Raw genomic sequence first — 18,253 nt, 5'->3', positions numbered from 1 at the left:
CGCTAACGCTTGACACTTTGGGTATCTCAGACACCCCCCTTAGGCTATGTGTACTATACACAACATAACTATTTGTGCATATATTTTATTATGTTCCAGACCTATAATTGATCACTTTGATCATCATCGGAATCATTTAAGAATTTAATTAGGTCCGTTATCTCCATACCTGTACATCGTCCGTTTTTCACTTCACATGGATTGTAATGACTAAACAACTATATAACGCTTTTTAAAAGTAGTTGATTTTATTTACGGTAGAATATTTAATACTAGGTCTTTTTAAAACATTGATTATGAATTAAAGATATTACCACGATGTATTAGTTACAATAAATCCGTATCTAAGAAAATATTGTTTTTCTTATTTCCGGTAGCGTATTCCCGCGATGAAGTTGAGCGTGCATTCAAAGTGTAACTGCTTTGTTGATACTCAGGATTACCGTTTGGTCATTTTTTTTTATGCGTATTATACATCCCAACAAGCTTTTTTTCACCATTTTCAGGCCCAAAGTGGGGGGTGCGTATTGTACACTACTGCGTATTATATTCACCGGATTACGGTACAGCGAATGAATTTATCATGTTTGTGTATATGGAAAAACTTAGAAAGTACATAATTTTAGTTATCGCTGCATTTCAAAATAGGACATGGCCAAAATCACTGTAATGATACGTCAATGTCTGCTTTGTTATCGTGAGAAAGTCCATTACATCATTAAGATTAGACGGATGATGGTAGAACAGTCAAATCCTTAATTTCCCTTTCCTTCACAGTAATCTCTGTTGTCATTGGCAACTTCGATAAAAGAGTTGTTTCCACTTCTAACTCGCATGCAAAGGCTTTTGCAAGGAGGGCAAGGGCACTTCAAATTCTGGATAGTCCTCGTCTTCAACGTCTGCAACGTCTGATGTCAAGGTGAGAAATTCCCCGTCAATGACATCATAAGCTATTACAGTTATCTTCCTTACAACTTCTGGTGCAGCAATTTCCTAAAAAAATAAAAATATATAAACAGCTACTTTTCATATAGTTGAATTTGATATAATTTAGAGTTTTGTTAAATATGCAAACAAAGGTTAACAAAGATTCAAACTGGATGCAAACCTTGCAATCAGCTTAAGTGCAAAATCACTGTAATATTGTGAAATAAAACTTACCACCAGTTTTGTCCTTGAAGTCGTGGAAACTGACTTTTCCTCCTGACAGACTTGAACGATAACATTGGTAAGCTCAATGTGCTGGCCTACGGTGGTTTTGATTTTACTCAGATCTCTCCACAGGGACACCTTACAAGCAGCTGTCTGATCTTTAATCTTTAAGGTGCGGACTGCTGTGTCTTCTCCTGCAACCTTTACTTTTCTTTCCATCTCCTCCTATTACAAAATTATTACATGATAATTTATGCAAATAAAAAAATATTATTTTATAATAGTTATATTAAAAACAATTTTTAAAGTTTTGAAAATATAAATATACTTACAGAAACAACTTGTCCTCTAATGGAGACCATCGTCTTCACTGGCGACGTCTTAATTTTGTTTATCGCCACCAATTCAGCAGGTGGCGGGCATGCCAAGTCCTGTCCTTGTTTCAGGAAGTACTCTGGTACTGCCTGTTGGAAGGGGCCAGTTTTGAGTACCTTGGACCGATTGGTCATCACAATGGTCTTCAAGTCCTTCTTGAGGATGACGTTTAGTAGCATGACAGTCCCTCCATTCCTAAGAACATTGGCCTTAGAAACGTCATATAAAATACCCTTTACAGCCATTGTATGGTCGGCAAATCCAACAGTGATTGACTGCCTTTGTTCTCCATTGGCATTTCTATAGTTTTTAATGTCCGCAATGCCACAAATTTGCACTTTTAGTGCAGTGGTGTAGGGTGCACTTGATGCACCACCATCGTCAAACACGTCTTTCAGAGTTTTCATCTACAAAGAATTCAGTTCATTATTTTTTGAAAAATTTATTGTAAAGCAATAAAGACAGGCTTATAATCAGAAAAATATGATTCCAAAACTCCAGAGATACTTATTAAACTCTTATCAATATTTGTATAAACATGGTCTAAGACTGTATCATAGTTTGTAGTTGCAGAGTTGATTAACTGGTAAAGGGAGTAAGTAGCTCTCAAGTGATTGGGCAACATTTTTACTTGAAGGAAATCTAAATTGAAGTCTCCCATAATTATACAGGGTTGTAAAAGATCAAATTTGTTATGTAAATAAACAAACATTTCCTTAAAAAGTTGCAATTTTGGGAGGGCAGTAAACAAAGCAGACATTTATTTTTGAGTTTTCATGAAAAATATACCCACAAGTCAATTCTATATTCAAAGCGTTCTCAACATTGAATGCATTTGGAGAGAGTTTAGAGTAAACAATAGTTCCATGGTATGGCCTATCTTGACAGCAAATGTCATCATTTCGAAATAAAGCATACCCATCTAGTTCATAATCTGATGAGTTATCATTAGAGTTCAGACATGTTTCAGCAAATGCTATTATATCAGCTGTGAGCAAACTTTTTTCTTTTCTTATATCGCACATGTGTCTTTTCAATGATCTACAATTTTGATTGTTGTGACATTTTGAGGAAGATAGTACAATACAGGAATTGAAATAGAAATTTTAGCTGATGTTCTCAATCTATTCATTTCTTCTATAACTAACTCTGAAACTTTTATGCTTTTTTCCTCGAAGTTCAATAAATAAACAGATGCCAATTTTTGCACACGACTTAAAGCAACATAATAGAGGTGCTCTAATTTTTTATTTCCAAGTCCAATTACTGCACTTTCTAACGTGGAGCCCTGTGATTTGTGCACAGTTTTTGCTGCAGCAAGAGTTAATGGAAACTGGCGACGTGTAATACAGAAAGACTTATAATAATTGAAACTAAACTTTCTTGCTATCTCTAATATTGGTGTCCATGAAGATGAAACAAGATTATTAAACAATTAGTGTTTGAAACGCGACCTACATGTTTTGCCAATATCTTCAGAACAAAATTTTACCCATACAATGCTACATCTTTTAGAACCAAGCACTCAAAAGTCTAGCCTTTTAACAGTGCATGGTGTGCCATTTGTCATTCCATCTTTTACATCAATATTAACACATATTTCTGCAGGAAGTTCTTCACCCAAACACAAGTATTTCATCAATCCCTTAGTTTTTGTTGCATGGTCTGGAACTTTTGACAATATTTTTTGAATCATTGAATTTGGAAGTTCTCCTGATATTGTATCAATTGCCTGAACAATTGTCTTTTTAGATTCATCTAATTGATCAAATATATTTCTGTTATGATTAGAAACTTCATTTCTAGTTGGAAAAAGATGTGGCACATTTTTGGTTATTTCATTTTCTTCTACTATTCTCCTACTTAATATTTGGACATCATCAACATTATGTTGACCTTCTCTTAACCTGTTGAGAATTTGAGCAAATAAAACATCATCTTTTTGCCTCATTATTTCATCTAATTCAAACAAAAGGAAATTATCAACCCTTAAGTTTGGTGCCAATATATCCTGAATTCACTGCTGATATTAGATTTAAAAATCCACTGATCCATGACTGATTTCAGTTGATACAAATCACCAAATGCAATAACTGAAACTCCTCGAAATGGTTTCAAACACCCCAATATTTCTTGAAGTCGCAAATTTATGTACTTAAACATTTTCTACCTACCATAGAAATTTCATCAATAAATACTACTTTAAGTGATTTTAAGTTTGATTAAAATGTGCCAAGTTGTTGCATATCTAATGGTCTGTAGTTGAAGCCTTGTTCCGCAGGGATGTTAAATACTGAATGAATAGTTGATCCACCAACATTAAATGCAGCTTTACCTGTTGGTGCACAAATTATGACCTTGACTTCATCAGGGTTTTCTCCAGCTTTGTGTGAGAAAAATTTTGTAAGAGCTTGATAAAGAGCTTTTAGCAATACACTTTTACCAACACCAGCACCACCACTAAGAAAATGATAAATTGGGTCATCCTTTGTTTTCATCCAATGTAACACATGGTAAAAGAATTCCTTTTGTTTAATATTCAATTTCTGAACCAAATCTCTATATTCATCATCATTTAATTCTCCAGTTAGATGTTCGTCATTAGAAATTTGCTTTCTTCCTATATTCATATCTAATGCAAGATCGTACTCTCTGGTTTCGGAAGTGTTTCCTGGATTAAAACAACCAAAATCTTGCGATTGACAAGAACCTTCATTTGCATCACGCTCATCTTCATGTTGCAGTTCAGTGACTACGGGGTCATCAACTTGATTAGAAAAGAAATCCTTTTCCAATTGACATGCCATGATGTAATCTTTGTATGATAATTTCATTGACAGAAGAAAATCCTTAAAACTTACATCAGAATTATCCCTCGGTTTATAATTATTCAAAGAAGCCAGTATGTTCTCATAATTTTTTTGTGCTGCAGAAATTTGTTCAGATTCATTTTCATCTAATCCTTCAAGGATCAAAGTTTTGTCCAATGGCGGCATAGGAAAACCAAATCTACAAATGGACTTGCCTTTCTTTCTACATGTACGTGCATGTCTATGGGTCTGATAATTTACCAATTTGGTATGGTAGGATTTTTCTTGCAAGTGACATGTTTGTCGATAAAAGACCCAATTTCTTCTTCAGAATTTTGACCAAGTTTAGGAGCTCCATCAATCCAGAGTAAAATGTGCACATGAGGGGAACCTCTTTGTTGAAACTCAATGCGAAAGAAAACATCTTTAATCTTACCAACTGGTGCACTTTCATGTTTTAAAACATTGTTGAAGAACATCTGGAGACGAAAATCAAAATATCTTGCACATGTTACTGGATCAGACTTTATAAGCTCATTTTTCTCAGACCAAGCCATATTGTCAATTTCTGAATCAGAGTAAGTTTTATTTTTAACAAGCTTTCCCAAAACACACAAGAGAACTTTCCATTTTGTTTCTGCGGCTGAAAACGAACAAAACCATGTAGGAATGCCCAACTGGTGAATCATTGAATAAATATCCTTCTTAGTCTTCTCCCAATAAGGTGGTGAACCTCGTAATGTGCGCAATACGCGATAACCTTCATTATGTTTAACAATATTGTTAACAGAACCCTCAGTAAGTACATCATCAACAGTCAGTTTTTTGCCATTCAACTTGCCTTTTCTTACAGCTAAAGACACTTTATCAGAAATTTGCTTAATTTGTAACTTCTTCAGTTTAAAAAATATATTTGTTACATTATAAGCAACTCTCCTATCAGCGTTGTGCAACTCCCATTTGCAGATGGTGCTGTAATGAATAGGTGTGATTCTTGAATTGTTATTTTGTCTAGACTCGCCACAGTATATAGTAGGAAATGATAAAAATTCAGCATTTATGTCTTGGAACATGCCTAAAGGAGAATTTCCCTCTGCAGGCGCAACACTCAAAATTCTGTTAAACTCTCGAAAATCAGCTGGTTGCATGACTGTATCGAAATTGCCCGCAGGTTTCTGAACAGCTTCATCATTTTCAGACCATTGCTCACTCTCTACTTCACAACTGGCAGGCTCATCATTGGAATCTCTATTATCATTATGAATAGAATTTACTATTTTTCTTGCATTAAGGTGTCTCTGTTTATTGCATTCCACTCTGTATTTAATGTTATACCCTCATTTCGAAATAATCTACTACAATGTATTATGAATTAACCATTTAGCAGCTTCAATAATTTTCTCTGGTCTGACATGTTCAAATGCTATGTGACTTTTGTAGTTTACACTTCTTTTTAGCTTCAGAGGAATTGTGTCGTCACTCTCATTCATATTCCTTGGAAGTAGTTTCACAGTTTTATCAACATCTGCAGGGACATTTATTAGGTTTCCATGCATAGCAATTTGGCCACCCCTTGGTAATTCCTTTATTTGCATAAATGGAATACGAGGAGATATCAATCTTTCTTCAAGCTTTGTGAGACCTTGCAATTCCTTAGGTATGCATGGAAATTTTAATCCATTTCCAACTGAACATGGTGGTACCTTATCATCTTTCAAGTACTTTTTACACTGCATACATATCCATTTCTTATTTTCAACACTTGTAATTGAAGTGGTACAACTGTTAATCAAAGTGCTTGATAGACGGGTCAAATCAAATTCTAAAACAGAATGTCTAAAGAAGATTTGATTACAACTTATGCAAATAAATTCAGGTCCATGTAAAATTACTTTATGAAAATTTGAAATAATTGTCTCGCTAGAAGAAAGTTTTTCAGGAAAATTTGAAATATTTGTCTTGCTAGAGCAAAGCTTTTTAGGAGGTAGGGAATCTTTCTTCAAATGATCTGAATTTCCTTTTCTGTTTTGAGACAAAGTATTTTTCGGGTTCTTTTTCTGTTTAGATCTTAGAAATGGCAATTCGATAAGGTCTATTCTCCTTACAGCATTTCCTAAGGCTGGAGTAAATCCTGAATTTTCATTTGTTGTACAGGTGATTACTTCTGGTACGTGACATACAAAAGCCTCACTTGCTTTATGTACATATTTAATGCAATGTTCGGAAGTTTCATTCACATTAACAACATGAAAATCATATTGTTCATTATTTTCACCGGCATGAACTAAATCCCAGAGATGATCACACAATTCGTTCATAGATTTCTTCTGAATAATGATACTTGTACCATCTGCACAACTGTAACCATTAACATCTCTAGAATGGGAATCAAAAATGAGGAAAATGTCTCCATCTCTACATATGGCTAAAGCATTTCCTTTACAAATAAATATACCATATTGACAATTCAATACATTTCCTGACAATCCCATTAAAATGGCGGTTTCCAACCTAACTAAAGGATATTCCCCAACAAAATGATCTTGAATGCTGCCACTGAAAGTGTTCCTAACTTTCCAGTAGAAATATTTTCCATCTATTTTTGTAAATGGTGGCAAGTCTCTTGGCTCAAGGAAACCTTTTGAAGGTCTTAAAAATTCTTTTGAAAATCTGTACACATAATCCCCTCTTTGCAAAATCTTGTCTAAATCGTCACTTGTCCATTTTATGTTTTTGAAAGGTTTCAATTTGCAAGATACAAGAAAAACAACACAACAAGGTAAAAATTGCCTTCCATGTGATTCTTCACTAAATAATTCATTTCCTTGATGAAATCTTCCCTGAATTGGAAAACAACTTTTGTAATAGAACTCTGTTGGTCCAGGATTTACTTCAACATTACCACTCACCAATAACAGTAGAGACACACACAACAATAGCTTACTCAATAGCAAAATTTTGCATAATCCTCCATATGCATTTTCGTTTAAGAACCAAGTATTTTTTGCTTTTGTTTTAGAATTGGGATTAAAACAGCCTATCCTAAGTCGCCATTGGTCTAAAATAACTCCCATGATCTACCTTTTTGGTCAAAGCGAATATAATTCTATTTAACTAATACCCAATTTATCAGAATTTCTACTCCAGTCTTAATGATTTTTACATAAAGTACAGGAATTCCTTTGATTTTGTTTTCAAACAGAATGCCAAAATAATTGATACAATACTCCCTTGTTTACCAAGTCACAGTTCTGCTCCAGATGCAATGTAAAATCAACTTCAGTAATTTAATAGTTTGTCAAATCAAAAATTTAGCCAAACTCCAAGTGTTCTGCTCCAGATGCAATGTAAAATCCACTCCAGTAATTTAAGTTTGTCAACTCAAAAATTTAGCCAAACTCCAAGTCACAAATTTTTCAACTCCAGATCTAATGCAAGTCAACTCCAGTATTTTTGATATATTTAAAATATAAGTCAATCTCCAAGTCAAAATAGTTTTTAGTTTTCTACTCCAGTTCTAATGTATATCAACTCTAGTAATTGGTACTTTGTCAAATCAAAAACACACAAAATCTAAAGTAAAACAGTCTTCTATTTAATACAAAATACAAATCAACTCCAGTAATTTTCTCAAATTGAAAAATTTCGTCAATCTCCAAGTCAAATCATAATTTTTTACTCCAGATTTAATGCATATCAACTCCAGTAATATTGTACTCAATATTGAATAAAAGCCTATCTCCAGCTCAAATAGTTTTCTACTTCAGTAAATCAATTCTAAAGTGATATAATTTGAGTAATGTCTGCATTCCAGAATCAAAATCAAATAAACATATGTAAACACCAAATCACACAAACAGTTTTCTACATAATAAGAATAGAATAGTATTGATGTATCAACAATGTTACATCATGCAAATTCTTACTGTCAGGCTTTCCTTTAAACATATTGTTGATGTATCTAAAACACACTATTTGTTTGTTGTGATTAAACTGTCTACTTCATAAAATGGCATTTGACATATAAACCTTCTAATTCCAGCAACCCTCAATCGTATTCCTTTAACAACAAATTACAAGACGATTTTACGATGTATCCATTTCTCTTCGCTGTGTTTACATGCTCAAATTGATTACCGTATGAATATATTTAAAAAATGGACTAAAATTACTCTAAAACAGAATTAAAAGTAAAATATTATCAATTGATTGCCCTTACCTTTCAATTCTTTGTTTAATGTCTGTTAATCACTGTTTTAATTTCTTTTTCTTTCTTCTTCGACTTCTGTTCCTTCTAACCCACGCTATCCTCGTCTAGACACGCTATCTTTTCCAGACATCACGTGACTTTATAAATATAGTTCGCATGATATTGTAATGAAATCATAAAAATATTGCTGTTTTTGTTGGGTTTTGTTCATCATTTCAAGGAATGGCGATAAATTGCAATCGTATTTCATACGTGATTAATTCTCCTGGTGATATTCATACGCAGAGTGTACGGAGCGCCATATGTCAAATGGATTATGGGATGTCTCAGTATTTATCGCTGGCTTGTGGGAAAGGTCCGATAAGTTACGATCAAAAAGATATTCCTCCGCTATCGGTGCTTCTTTATTCACTCGCTAGTCACTCACTACACCCGACATTTTGAAATATATTTATTATCGAATAAATGAAATATTTGCATGTTGCCAACTTGTAATATCATCATACAACTTTTAATTAAACGCACGCAACTTCAAACACTTGAGTAAAAGCTGTACACTTTTTATTTGCGGATTCAATCATAGTCTGTGTTGTTTGGCTCCTAAAAACTGAACTTCCGGACGTACGATCCCTAGATGGCTTTCGAGCTTCGCTCGACGCCATAAAAATGAAGAATAGTTTATGTTTTCCTTTCGTTTGTAAGGTGTTTATAAAATAGGGCCAAGGAAAAACGTTAAAGTAACATTGCGATGATTTTGTGGTTGCGCTGGGTCATTGGATGTAGGCAAGTTTGTTAGCCAGGGTTCGACATTAACCTTAGTCCTTTAGTCACAGACTAATTGATTTTGAGTCGGACTAACAAAATTTCTGTCTAATCAGTCCGGTTGGACTAATAAAAAAATCTGCTTAAAAAAATGTATTAATTATTGATGTTGCAAAGCCACGGCAATATTGTCGACAACTTCCTGGAAAACGCTGAGTTTATTTTTACAGTAAATTGATATATGATACATTTTGGTGATTATAGAGTTGCCGAGTGAAAACAACAGAGGTATGCAGGATGTTATGGGTGATTTGATAATTTTTTGCCCTAAGGGTAGGTAACAAGCACACACGTTCACAACAACCCTGGCTTCGATAGCGACGCTTAGGTGTTTAAAAAAAAATAAACTGAAAGGTGAAAGGAAATTTCTTGTTGTTTAATTTAAATGAATTGTGTTTAAATCATTTGTCTTAAATTGCTTATTATTTATACCTAATTTTTAAAGAACTTAAATAACAAAAAGAACATGGTAGCTCAACGCCCTGATCTATTGCACAGATCTATTTTTAACATCTGTAATGGCGGCTTCTACCATGTACACGGAGATAGTGAATACGCAGCTTCTTGCTATGTACTGAATAGTACAATACAACTAAGCCAGTGATTAACCTGTAAGAAAAAAACATCAAAAAATTCCTTGTGATGTATGATACCCACCCCTTCTTACAAATTCTAATAAAAACAGTGTTTTTTATTAGACAAAATACGGTAATGCATTTCATTTATTTTTGACGGACTAATAAAATTGCCTGCGGACTAGTTAAAGTTACTGTGGAATCATTAATTTTCGTGGGGGCCAATTTTTGTGGAATACTTAAATTTTACAGGTTCGTGGGGACGTGATTTCGTGTATTTTATTTCACCTACAAAGGGAGATATGCCATTAGAACCAAAATTGATTAATTTGTGGATGATGTAAATTCGTGGATGAGAGGTACCCACGAATTCCACGAAAATTGAGCCACCACGATATCTAATGATTCCACAGTAACAGACACTTGTCCGGCAGGACTAATGCATAAAAAAGTTAGTGTCGACACCTGTTAGCTTATCAGGAATGAACAAATGATGTCATCAGCCTCAACATTTTTACGATAATAAAAGACATCCTGACTTATGTCCTGGTGAAATTTCAATGATTTATCTTTTTACACAAGGAAGTTAGAGTAATTGTCTCAATAATTTCCGAACAACCCTCGTAAGAGCTCAAATTCCCAGAGCAAGAGAATAAGAGTTTCCTGGTAATATACAAATCTACACATTGTTTTCTAAATATCCACCAAGGTTCATGAAATTCAGTGCAGCAGTTTCAGAGGAGTTCAATTTCTTTATTGCAAAAGACATACGTCTTATAGCACTTATAATGGTGAACAATACATGAATATATATAGGCAATAATGGACGGTCAGTCCTTACAAATCTTGACTCGTGCGCACAAACTCTTATGTTTATAGAATAATTTGAATTTGGAGAATGAAATAACACATATATATTATATATATTGATAGTAATAACAATTGAAATCAGCAAATGACACTTGATATAGTCAAACCATTCTGAGTGTAAGGGCTTTGTAAATGAATTTTCCTAAATTACACAATTCTTTGATATTGTTAACACTTAGTAACTGTATTAATTTGTACATGGATGGTTTACACCAGTAATACTTTTTTTACAAGCTTTGATCGTAATGCTAAGTACATTGGACATACAAGTATAAAATGATTTTCATCTTCAATGTCTGTTATACAAGTTTTACAAAATCTTTTGTCTCTTGGTATATTTTTATGTCGACCTGTTTCAATAAGCAGATTATGTGAGGACAACCTCATTTTGGAAATACATTTTTTTATACAACCTTAGTATTGATTTTTCTAAATAATATTGTAAGCAAAAATTATCAACTAAGTGCTTGTAAATAAAACATTTTGTTTCTATTTGCATCTTGCCATGAAGCGTTTGAATAAAGTTGTCTTTTAAAAGTCTTTTCTGAATAATTGGTAGACAAATACGACTGTTTAAATTACTTTGACCATTTCACATGTAGCCAAGTCCCAGATTATATAATTGGTCCTTAGTAAATTTTGCCCAGCTTTGATAATTTTGCTTTTCGTTTTCACAAATACAATATGACCAGCCATAAGCAGCTCTTAATATACAATTTTCTGTCCGTAATAATTTAAACCAGAACTTAAACATTCGATATATATACAAATAAGATACAAGGGTAGATGCCCAGTCTCGAAATATAACATAGTTGTATTAGTATTATTACGGACACCAAGCACAAAGCGTAAAAACTCAAGGTGGACCTTTTCAATATCTTGTCCCTTGTGGGAACCCCAAACTTCACATCCATAATTTAAAATGCTACACACATAGGTATCAAAAACAGAAAACAAAGTACAATGGTTTAAATAAATACTTGAAATATTGTAACAAGGACAATGAAATCCATAATTGAGAAAAAGACTTTCATGCAGGTAATTAATATGTTAACTTTGATAGACAGCTTCAGTCACTCTCTTTTCTGAATATACCGTATTTTCCCGACGACTCGTCGATGCGGACGACTCGTCGAATTGCCCATTTTTAGCCAAAATTTTAACAAAATCCTACGATACGTCGATCTCAGACCATACGTCGATCTTATCACTTCAAAATGGCCTATAAAACTGCAGTAACATTATTAGTGTATGATGCCATGATGTCACCGATATTGCTACCAATTATTATTAATGATTAACATTTAAACAATTACGCTTTATAAGTATGCATCAAATTTTCAAATACCGGCAACTTCTACAAAGTCGCTTGCATTTTAAACAATTCCCGATATCGCGTGTTATGCAAAACTAAACTTACTTTGTCAGAAATATTTTATTCCCAAGCATTAAAATAAGTATCCACTCTGACTATCGCCAGTGTATTCGTCATTACGTAACCAGCCACATGTTGATTCGGCGCGTGGTCAATGTTTGTTTAACAATTTCCGGTGTCATAGGCATGCACCTGTGTCTTGTCGGACTTCAAAGGGGGGTCTCAAGTGCAGAAAGCTTAGCAATTACTATGATTTGATGAAACTTGTTTACTTTGTATCCAGTAATGCAGTTACACGCTATTGTTTTACATAGACACTGTTAGAAATAGATCGATCATTTGTACGACTTGATAATGACGATATACGACATACATACGTTTCCTAAAAAAATTATCTAACAATAATCAAAGAATTGGACAATAATTAATCAATGAACTATAATCACTCTTATAACGGTACTCTTTATATACACAGGGAGTGAAATTGCCGTAAAGATCTCAGCCTTAGGGCAAGATTATTAACACAACCGGTGTCAGCCTATTGTATAAACAGTAGTATTGATAATTGCCGATTACGTATTTTAAGACTGAATTTGACCATTAAATATTTCTGATTTATACTTTCCACTAACAACTCTTTACAAATAAAATAATTAAATTTTAAGTTTTTTTAAATTAAAAAACATCCCCCAGACCTACTGCAATATTTTCTTCCATTCAAACTTGGTTTCAATTTTACTGCGCAATGTTATCTTCCTACTAGTGATACATAGAACCATGTGACGATGTGTTTATAAAAACGGAACGGTAAAACTTTTAATTGATTAAAGACAATGTAACATTTTTTAATAACTGTTGTTATTATTATGTATTTAGTGTTGACAGATGAGTGAAAATGATATAATTATTAAAGATAAACAGTGAATTGAACAACGTAATTTTCAATCACACAGCCAACTCAAGATGATTAAAACCAAGATTTTAAATGCTATTTTTAAAAAATTTCTGACATCGAGCCTACAACAAGTCGAACAAGACGATAAGTCGGGTGTTCTGCTTCAGAGGAAAAAAATACCGACTAATCGTCGGAAAAATACGGTATATAAATTGTCTCTTTCATTAAAATAATCAACAGCAGAACAAAAGAATAAGATTTATAAACATAATATATAACCCCACCCCAAAAACCATCCTTTGATGGTTTATCTTATCATGAAAAATTAATTTTTAAAAGAAGACAGCTTTTAAATTATGCAGTCAGTTTCAATCAAGTGTAAATATATGTAAAGAAGATTTTTAAATACTTGGCCATACCCTAGCTGAAGTAATAACCCATGCTTTGGGGGTCATGAAATACACAAATTTTGGTAGAGGTTTTTTTTTTATCTATATCAATATGTTGTCAGTTTCTATTCAGTGCCAGTAGAGGTAAAGAAGAAGAATTTTAAACATAATATATACCGTATTTTTCGGGGCATATGTCGATGTGGGGCATAGGCCGAATTGCTAATTTTTAGACAAAATTCAAGAAAAATCCTTAGACTAGCCTAATTGGGGGATAAGCCGATTTTCAATCGATGATTACTATAGTGAAAGTATGACCGCTGATTAAGAAAGTCACCGTATTAAGTATATACTTTCAGAATATCGATGTAGAAAGTCAAAAGAGTAATTAAAGTTATTAAATTTGCTTAACATATATATTTCAAGCAATTTTTAAAAATTAATCTGTGTTTTGTGGCTGTTTGGTCTCTTCCGTATTCGTCGGTGTATCGTAATTTTACATAGCTTATTGCTAAATCTCATTTAATCAAGTTATACTTTGAAAGCTACTTGTAAATACGGGGTATGGAGTCCATTAGTCGTTATGCAGAGAAGTTGTAATGTTAAAAACACAGTTAATGCAATGAAGTGTAACGGTGTTCACTAGGCTACGTGCCCCCAGGCTGTGTTTTAGTCACAGGTTTCACACCTTTGTATATACACACGACACCAGAATACCGTTATTTCATCCAACAGAAAATTAATTGTAAAAACACATAGCATTTGATTTATTCTACACCCAAGACCAGTGATTCCTACGAACGCAGACATGAAGAATTCACCAAAATTTCGTCATATCACATTCTACTCGGTTTCATTTTCTTTTTTACTACGCAATAATAGTTTCCAGGGTTCATACACGAACGTGGGAAAAAATTCTTTTGATTGGGATTGAAAAGAAATACCTTGTACAATACTGTACATTTTATTACTCACGATGTCATTACAAAAATTATCAACGGGACAACTATCGAACAATAGTTCAAACGGATGAAAAAAAAACAACCCTCATAATAAATTGCTACAACAGTACAACGGATAAAAACAGTGGATTTTATATTTTACTGTTAAATTTTTTTAACTTTGAGTCCAAGAATAGCCGATCCCGGGGGATAGGCCGGGGCTCGCTCATCCGAGGACAAAAAATACCGGCCTATGCCCCGAAAATACGGTACCAAGATGTAAATATAATTGGGGCAATTATAAAGTCTCCCAAACGGACAAGGCCATCATTTGGAGTAGGGATAACCCACATAGGTCAAACCTTACAGACAAAAAGATTAAGAACTTGATTATTTTTATTTCTGAAGTTTCATGATGTTCCCCAGGGGTCCTTTACTATATATCAGGTGAACCAACATGACCTAAGGAAGAAGAATATATATGGTGAAGGGGTGGGGATCTCCACCGTTTTCAAGATATTTGGGCACTTCCTGTTTGAGGGGGGTCAGGACAACCCCCAGGGCCCATAACCTACATACCCTTTGATGCCGCTTGACACAAGGAACAAGAATATACATGGTTTAGGGGTGGGGATCTTAACCATTTTCAAGTTATTTGGGCACTTCCTGTTTGAAGGTGGTCAGGACCAACACCCAGGGCCCATAACCTACATACTATTTGATGCTCCTTACACAGGAACAACAATATACATGGTTTAGGGATTCTAACAGTTTCTGAGATATATTGTCATTTCAAATTCCTGGGGGTGGGGATGACCCTAGGGGTCAGATCTAATAAACCCTATATATTGCCTGTAACAGTTAATATATGATTCCGAAAACCCTATATTATTATCTTTGTCCGTTTTCAAGTTGTAACCATTTACAATAGAGTCTACGATTTTTCCCATAAGGTTCAATGTTAAACCCCACCACCTTTTGACACCCCAGGAAAGTGGTTGGCCAACCCCAAGTGAGAAAAATCAAACCAGCATGCACATGCAGGCCTATTGTATCCTAGAAATTTGTACAATTCTTTTCAGCCATCTCTGATAAACGCGACGAACAAGTTCAGAGTAGGAAAGAAGAAAAAGAAGAAGAACCGTACAAAAACAATATGTCTCCAAACTTCGTTTGGGAGACTTAATACCACTATGACTGTTTTGGCCTGCCCTAGGGCCAACACCCCTACCTTGGCCAATGGGGGCCTGAAATTTACAATTTTGGTAGATGGCTTTATTTTCTTCATTGATATGCAGCCAGTTTTTATTCAGTATCAGCAGAAGAAAAGATGATGGTTTTTAAACATTATCTACAGTCACACTATATGACTATTAAATTAGCCCTTCCCTAGATTAAAAACCCCTACCCCAAGGCACATGAAATTCACTATTTTTGAAGAGGGCTTCCTGGTCTTCATAACTATGAACTCATATTTTCTTTTAGATGTGCAGAGGTACAGTCGAGAAGAAGACTTTAAATCAAAGTACTGAAGTACTGAAAGCCGGGCTCTTTTGATATGTGTTTATGTATATGGTGTTGTAAAGACTGAAAATCTCTCTCTCTCTCTCTCTCTCTCTCTCTCTCTCTCTCTCTCTCATGCTTTTAATGTCGGCAAAGCGTCAGAGAGCAACCAAATTTTGTAAGCGGCTATAAACGAAAATATGTCTGTCTAGTAGAAAAAAATTCAACAATTGCTGCCTTGAATTTTGCAACAAGCGTTATAAATTCAAATCCGATTTCTTCACTGCGCAGCAAAGTACTTCATGGAAATTCATGCGCATGTGGTATGTGTCCAAAATGCATAGCCTGTTTTTAAAACACGTAATTAATAAGAAAACTAAAAAAGATAGACAATACTTTTGAAATTAAAAAAAACAAAACAAAAAAAACCCAACCCTTTTGACAAAACGTGGCTCTTTGTGTAACTAATCGGTATAGCAGAAGCTTTTACTTTGATGCTGTTCGGTTTGTTGTTTACTTTTGAAGTTGTGCTATTTATAGTAACATTGGCAATTTGCCTGCCTACAGCCAGGACTCTGCTTTCAGCAGAGCCCGGCTAAAAATGGTCAAGTATTGACTATTTAAGGTATCACAACACTATTTTTTCGAAGGTTCACGTCAAAACATGGCTGAGTGAAAATAATTCCCGAATTCCCCTTCGATTTTAGGAGTTTTCCGCCAGCGACAGGGACTGTACTTTTTTATGAGATAAAAAACAACGTGTAAAATGCCTGATTTTCCCACCTTTGTAAAAATACGAGGTCACTTGAATTTTTGATGCCAGTTGTTTAGGCAGGGGGGTGAAAGGGCTCGGACATGATTTTCAAGCACATGTGTAACTTTGATGTAAACAAACTCTCGTGCCTTTGTGGATGGCTGTGTGTTTTTTGCTACTAAATTGGTTAGGAACAATTGTTTTCAAAGTTGTAAAGAGGAATTTTCCCAGAAGTTTGTTTTAAACTTGCTACCCGTATCTAAAGATGCGTAATTTTGGTAAGAATATAAAGTAAAAATTAATAGTGTTGTGCAACCTGAAGGAAAATTGTTATGATGTGTTTTAAGTCATAAAGTGGAGTTTTTTGGCGTTCTATCGATGTGTGTAGATTAGAAATCACCAACAATGAGCCTTTGTGTCCGGCACCTCTCTTATTTTGCTGTCAATGGCGCATACAAAATTAGCCCAGATTTCCTCTGAAATTTCGTAGAACATCAAACAGCGACCCGATTATATAGTGTATCGGACCGTCCAAACTGCCCCAAAAATATACAGCAGCTTATCTAGAAAGTTGGTTTTATTGTCGTAAACCAAAAAAGCTTCTATGTAATACGAATTTTTTGTAAAATGAGTTATTTAGACGCTTGTATGGTATACAGAATCTATAAAAGTATGCCCCTAAAACGCCAATATTAAAGTGAAATATGAATTTAGATATGATTCAGCACCCGCATTAGTTTTATTAGAACCCGACAATGCTAATTTATATGAAAATGCACACCAATTCTTTAAAATTGAATAATATAACGGCAGTTTTTCAACCCCTCCCCCAAAAGGCAAGGTTCCCTAAACTTGTACATGTATATAGTCTCGGGTGGTCATGATATAAACAAGTTTGCTATGTCTTGTGAATAGACATGCATATTTGCACAAATTAGAACCAAGAAAATCATTCAAAATTAACACGCCGTGAAATTACATACAGTATAACTTTGAACATATTTTCATAAATCAGAGGCCACCGCGAGCACCATGGTTTTAATAAGCGCTCATAACTTTTTGATATAGCTACAGAATTCAGTAAAACTTTCCACATGTGTTCCACAATAAATGTTTTTGTGTTTTCAGATTTTATTTTTGCGAGTGTAAAATAATAGATTACTTGCAGGTATCACAACACTATTTTTTCGAAGGTTCACGTCAAAACATGGCTGAGTGAAAATAATTCCCGAATTCCCCTTCGTTTTTAGGAGTTTTCCGCCAGCGACAGGGACTGTACTTTTTTATGAGATAAAAACAATGTGTAAAATGCCTGATTTTCCCACCTTTGTAAAAATACGAGGTCACTTGAATTTTTGATGCCAGTTGTTTAGGCAGGGGGGTGAAAGGGCTCGGACATGATTTTCAAGCACATGTGTAACTTTGATGTAAACAAACTCACGTGCCTTTGTGGAGGGCTGTGTGTTTTTTGCTACTTAATTGGTGAGGAACAATTGTTTTAAAAGTTGTAAAGAGGAATTTTCCCAGAAGTTTGTTTTAAACTTGCTACCCGTATCTAAAGTTGCGTAATTTTGGTAAGAAT

The 18,253-nt window shown here is 34.3% G+C and overlaps 2 protein-coding genes across 2 annotated transcripts in view; one reads left to right on the top strand and one right to left on the bottom strand.

Annotated features, from left to right (window-relative positions):
* Positions 1-228: 228 nt before the first annotated feature.
* On the bottom strand, positions 229-10,408 carry LOC117680397 (uncharacterized). Its single transcript, XM_066086112.1, has 4 exons — positions 8,557-10,408; positions 1,485-1,934; positions 1,162-1,377; positions 229-993 (listed from the first exon to the last, which is right to left on the bottom strand). The coding sequence occupies exons 2-4, from the start codon at positions 1,932-1,934 to the stop codon at positions 826-828; spliced, it is 834 nt and encodes a 277-aa protein (XP_065942184.1). The 5' UTR covers positions 8,557-10,408; the 3' UTR covers positions 229-825.
* Positions 10,409-16,544: 6,136 nt separating this feature from the next.
* LOC105348096 (uncharacterized) overlaps positions 16,545-18,253 on the top strand; it is a 41,614-nt gene continuing 39,905 nt past the window's right edge. The window contains exon 1 of the mRNA XM_066086113.1: positions 16,545-16,949. Within this exon, the coding sequence (XP_065942185.1) occupies positions 16,937-16,949 (13 nt within the window). The 5' untranslated portion in view covers positions 16,545-16,936. The remainder of the gene's footprint in view (positions 16,950-18,253) is intronic.

Source organism: Magallana gigas, chromosome 5 (assembly GCF_963853765.1).
Source record: "Magallana gigas chromosome 5, xbMagGiga1.1, whole genome shotgun sequence".
Classification (NCBI taxonomy): domain Eukaryota; kingdom Metazoa; phylum Mollusca; class Bivalvia; order Ostreida; family Ostreidae; genus Magallana; species Magallana gigas.
Note: the sequence above shows the minus strand (reverse complement) of the source record. Positions and strands in the feature narration are given on the sequence as shown.

Excerpts from the sequence above, each read along its gene's own strand:
- LOC117680397 (XM_066086112.1), bottom strand. The coding sequence starts at position 1,934 with ATGAAAACTCTGAAAGACGTGTTTGACGATGGTGGTGCATCAAGTGCA. Across the intron at positions 1,378-1,484 it reads TTAGAGGACAAGTTGTTTCT|GAGGAGATGGAAAGAAAAGT; the intron begins GTAAGTATATTT and ends ATTTTGTAATAG. Across the intron at positions 994-1,161 it reads CTTCAAGGACAAAACTGGTG|GAAATTGCTGCACCAGAAGT; the intron begins GTAAGTTTTATT and ends TTATTTTTTTAG.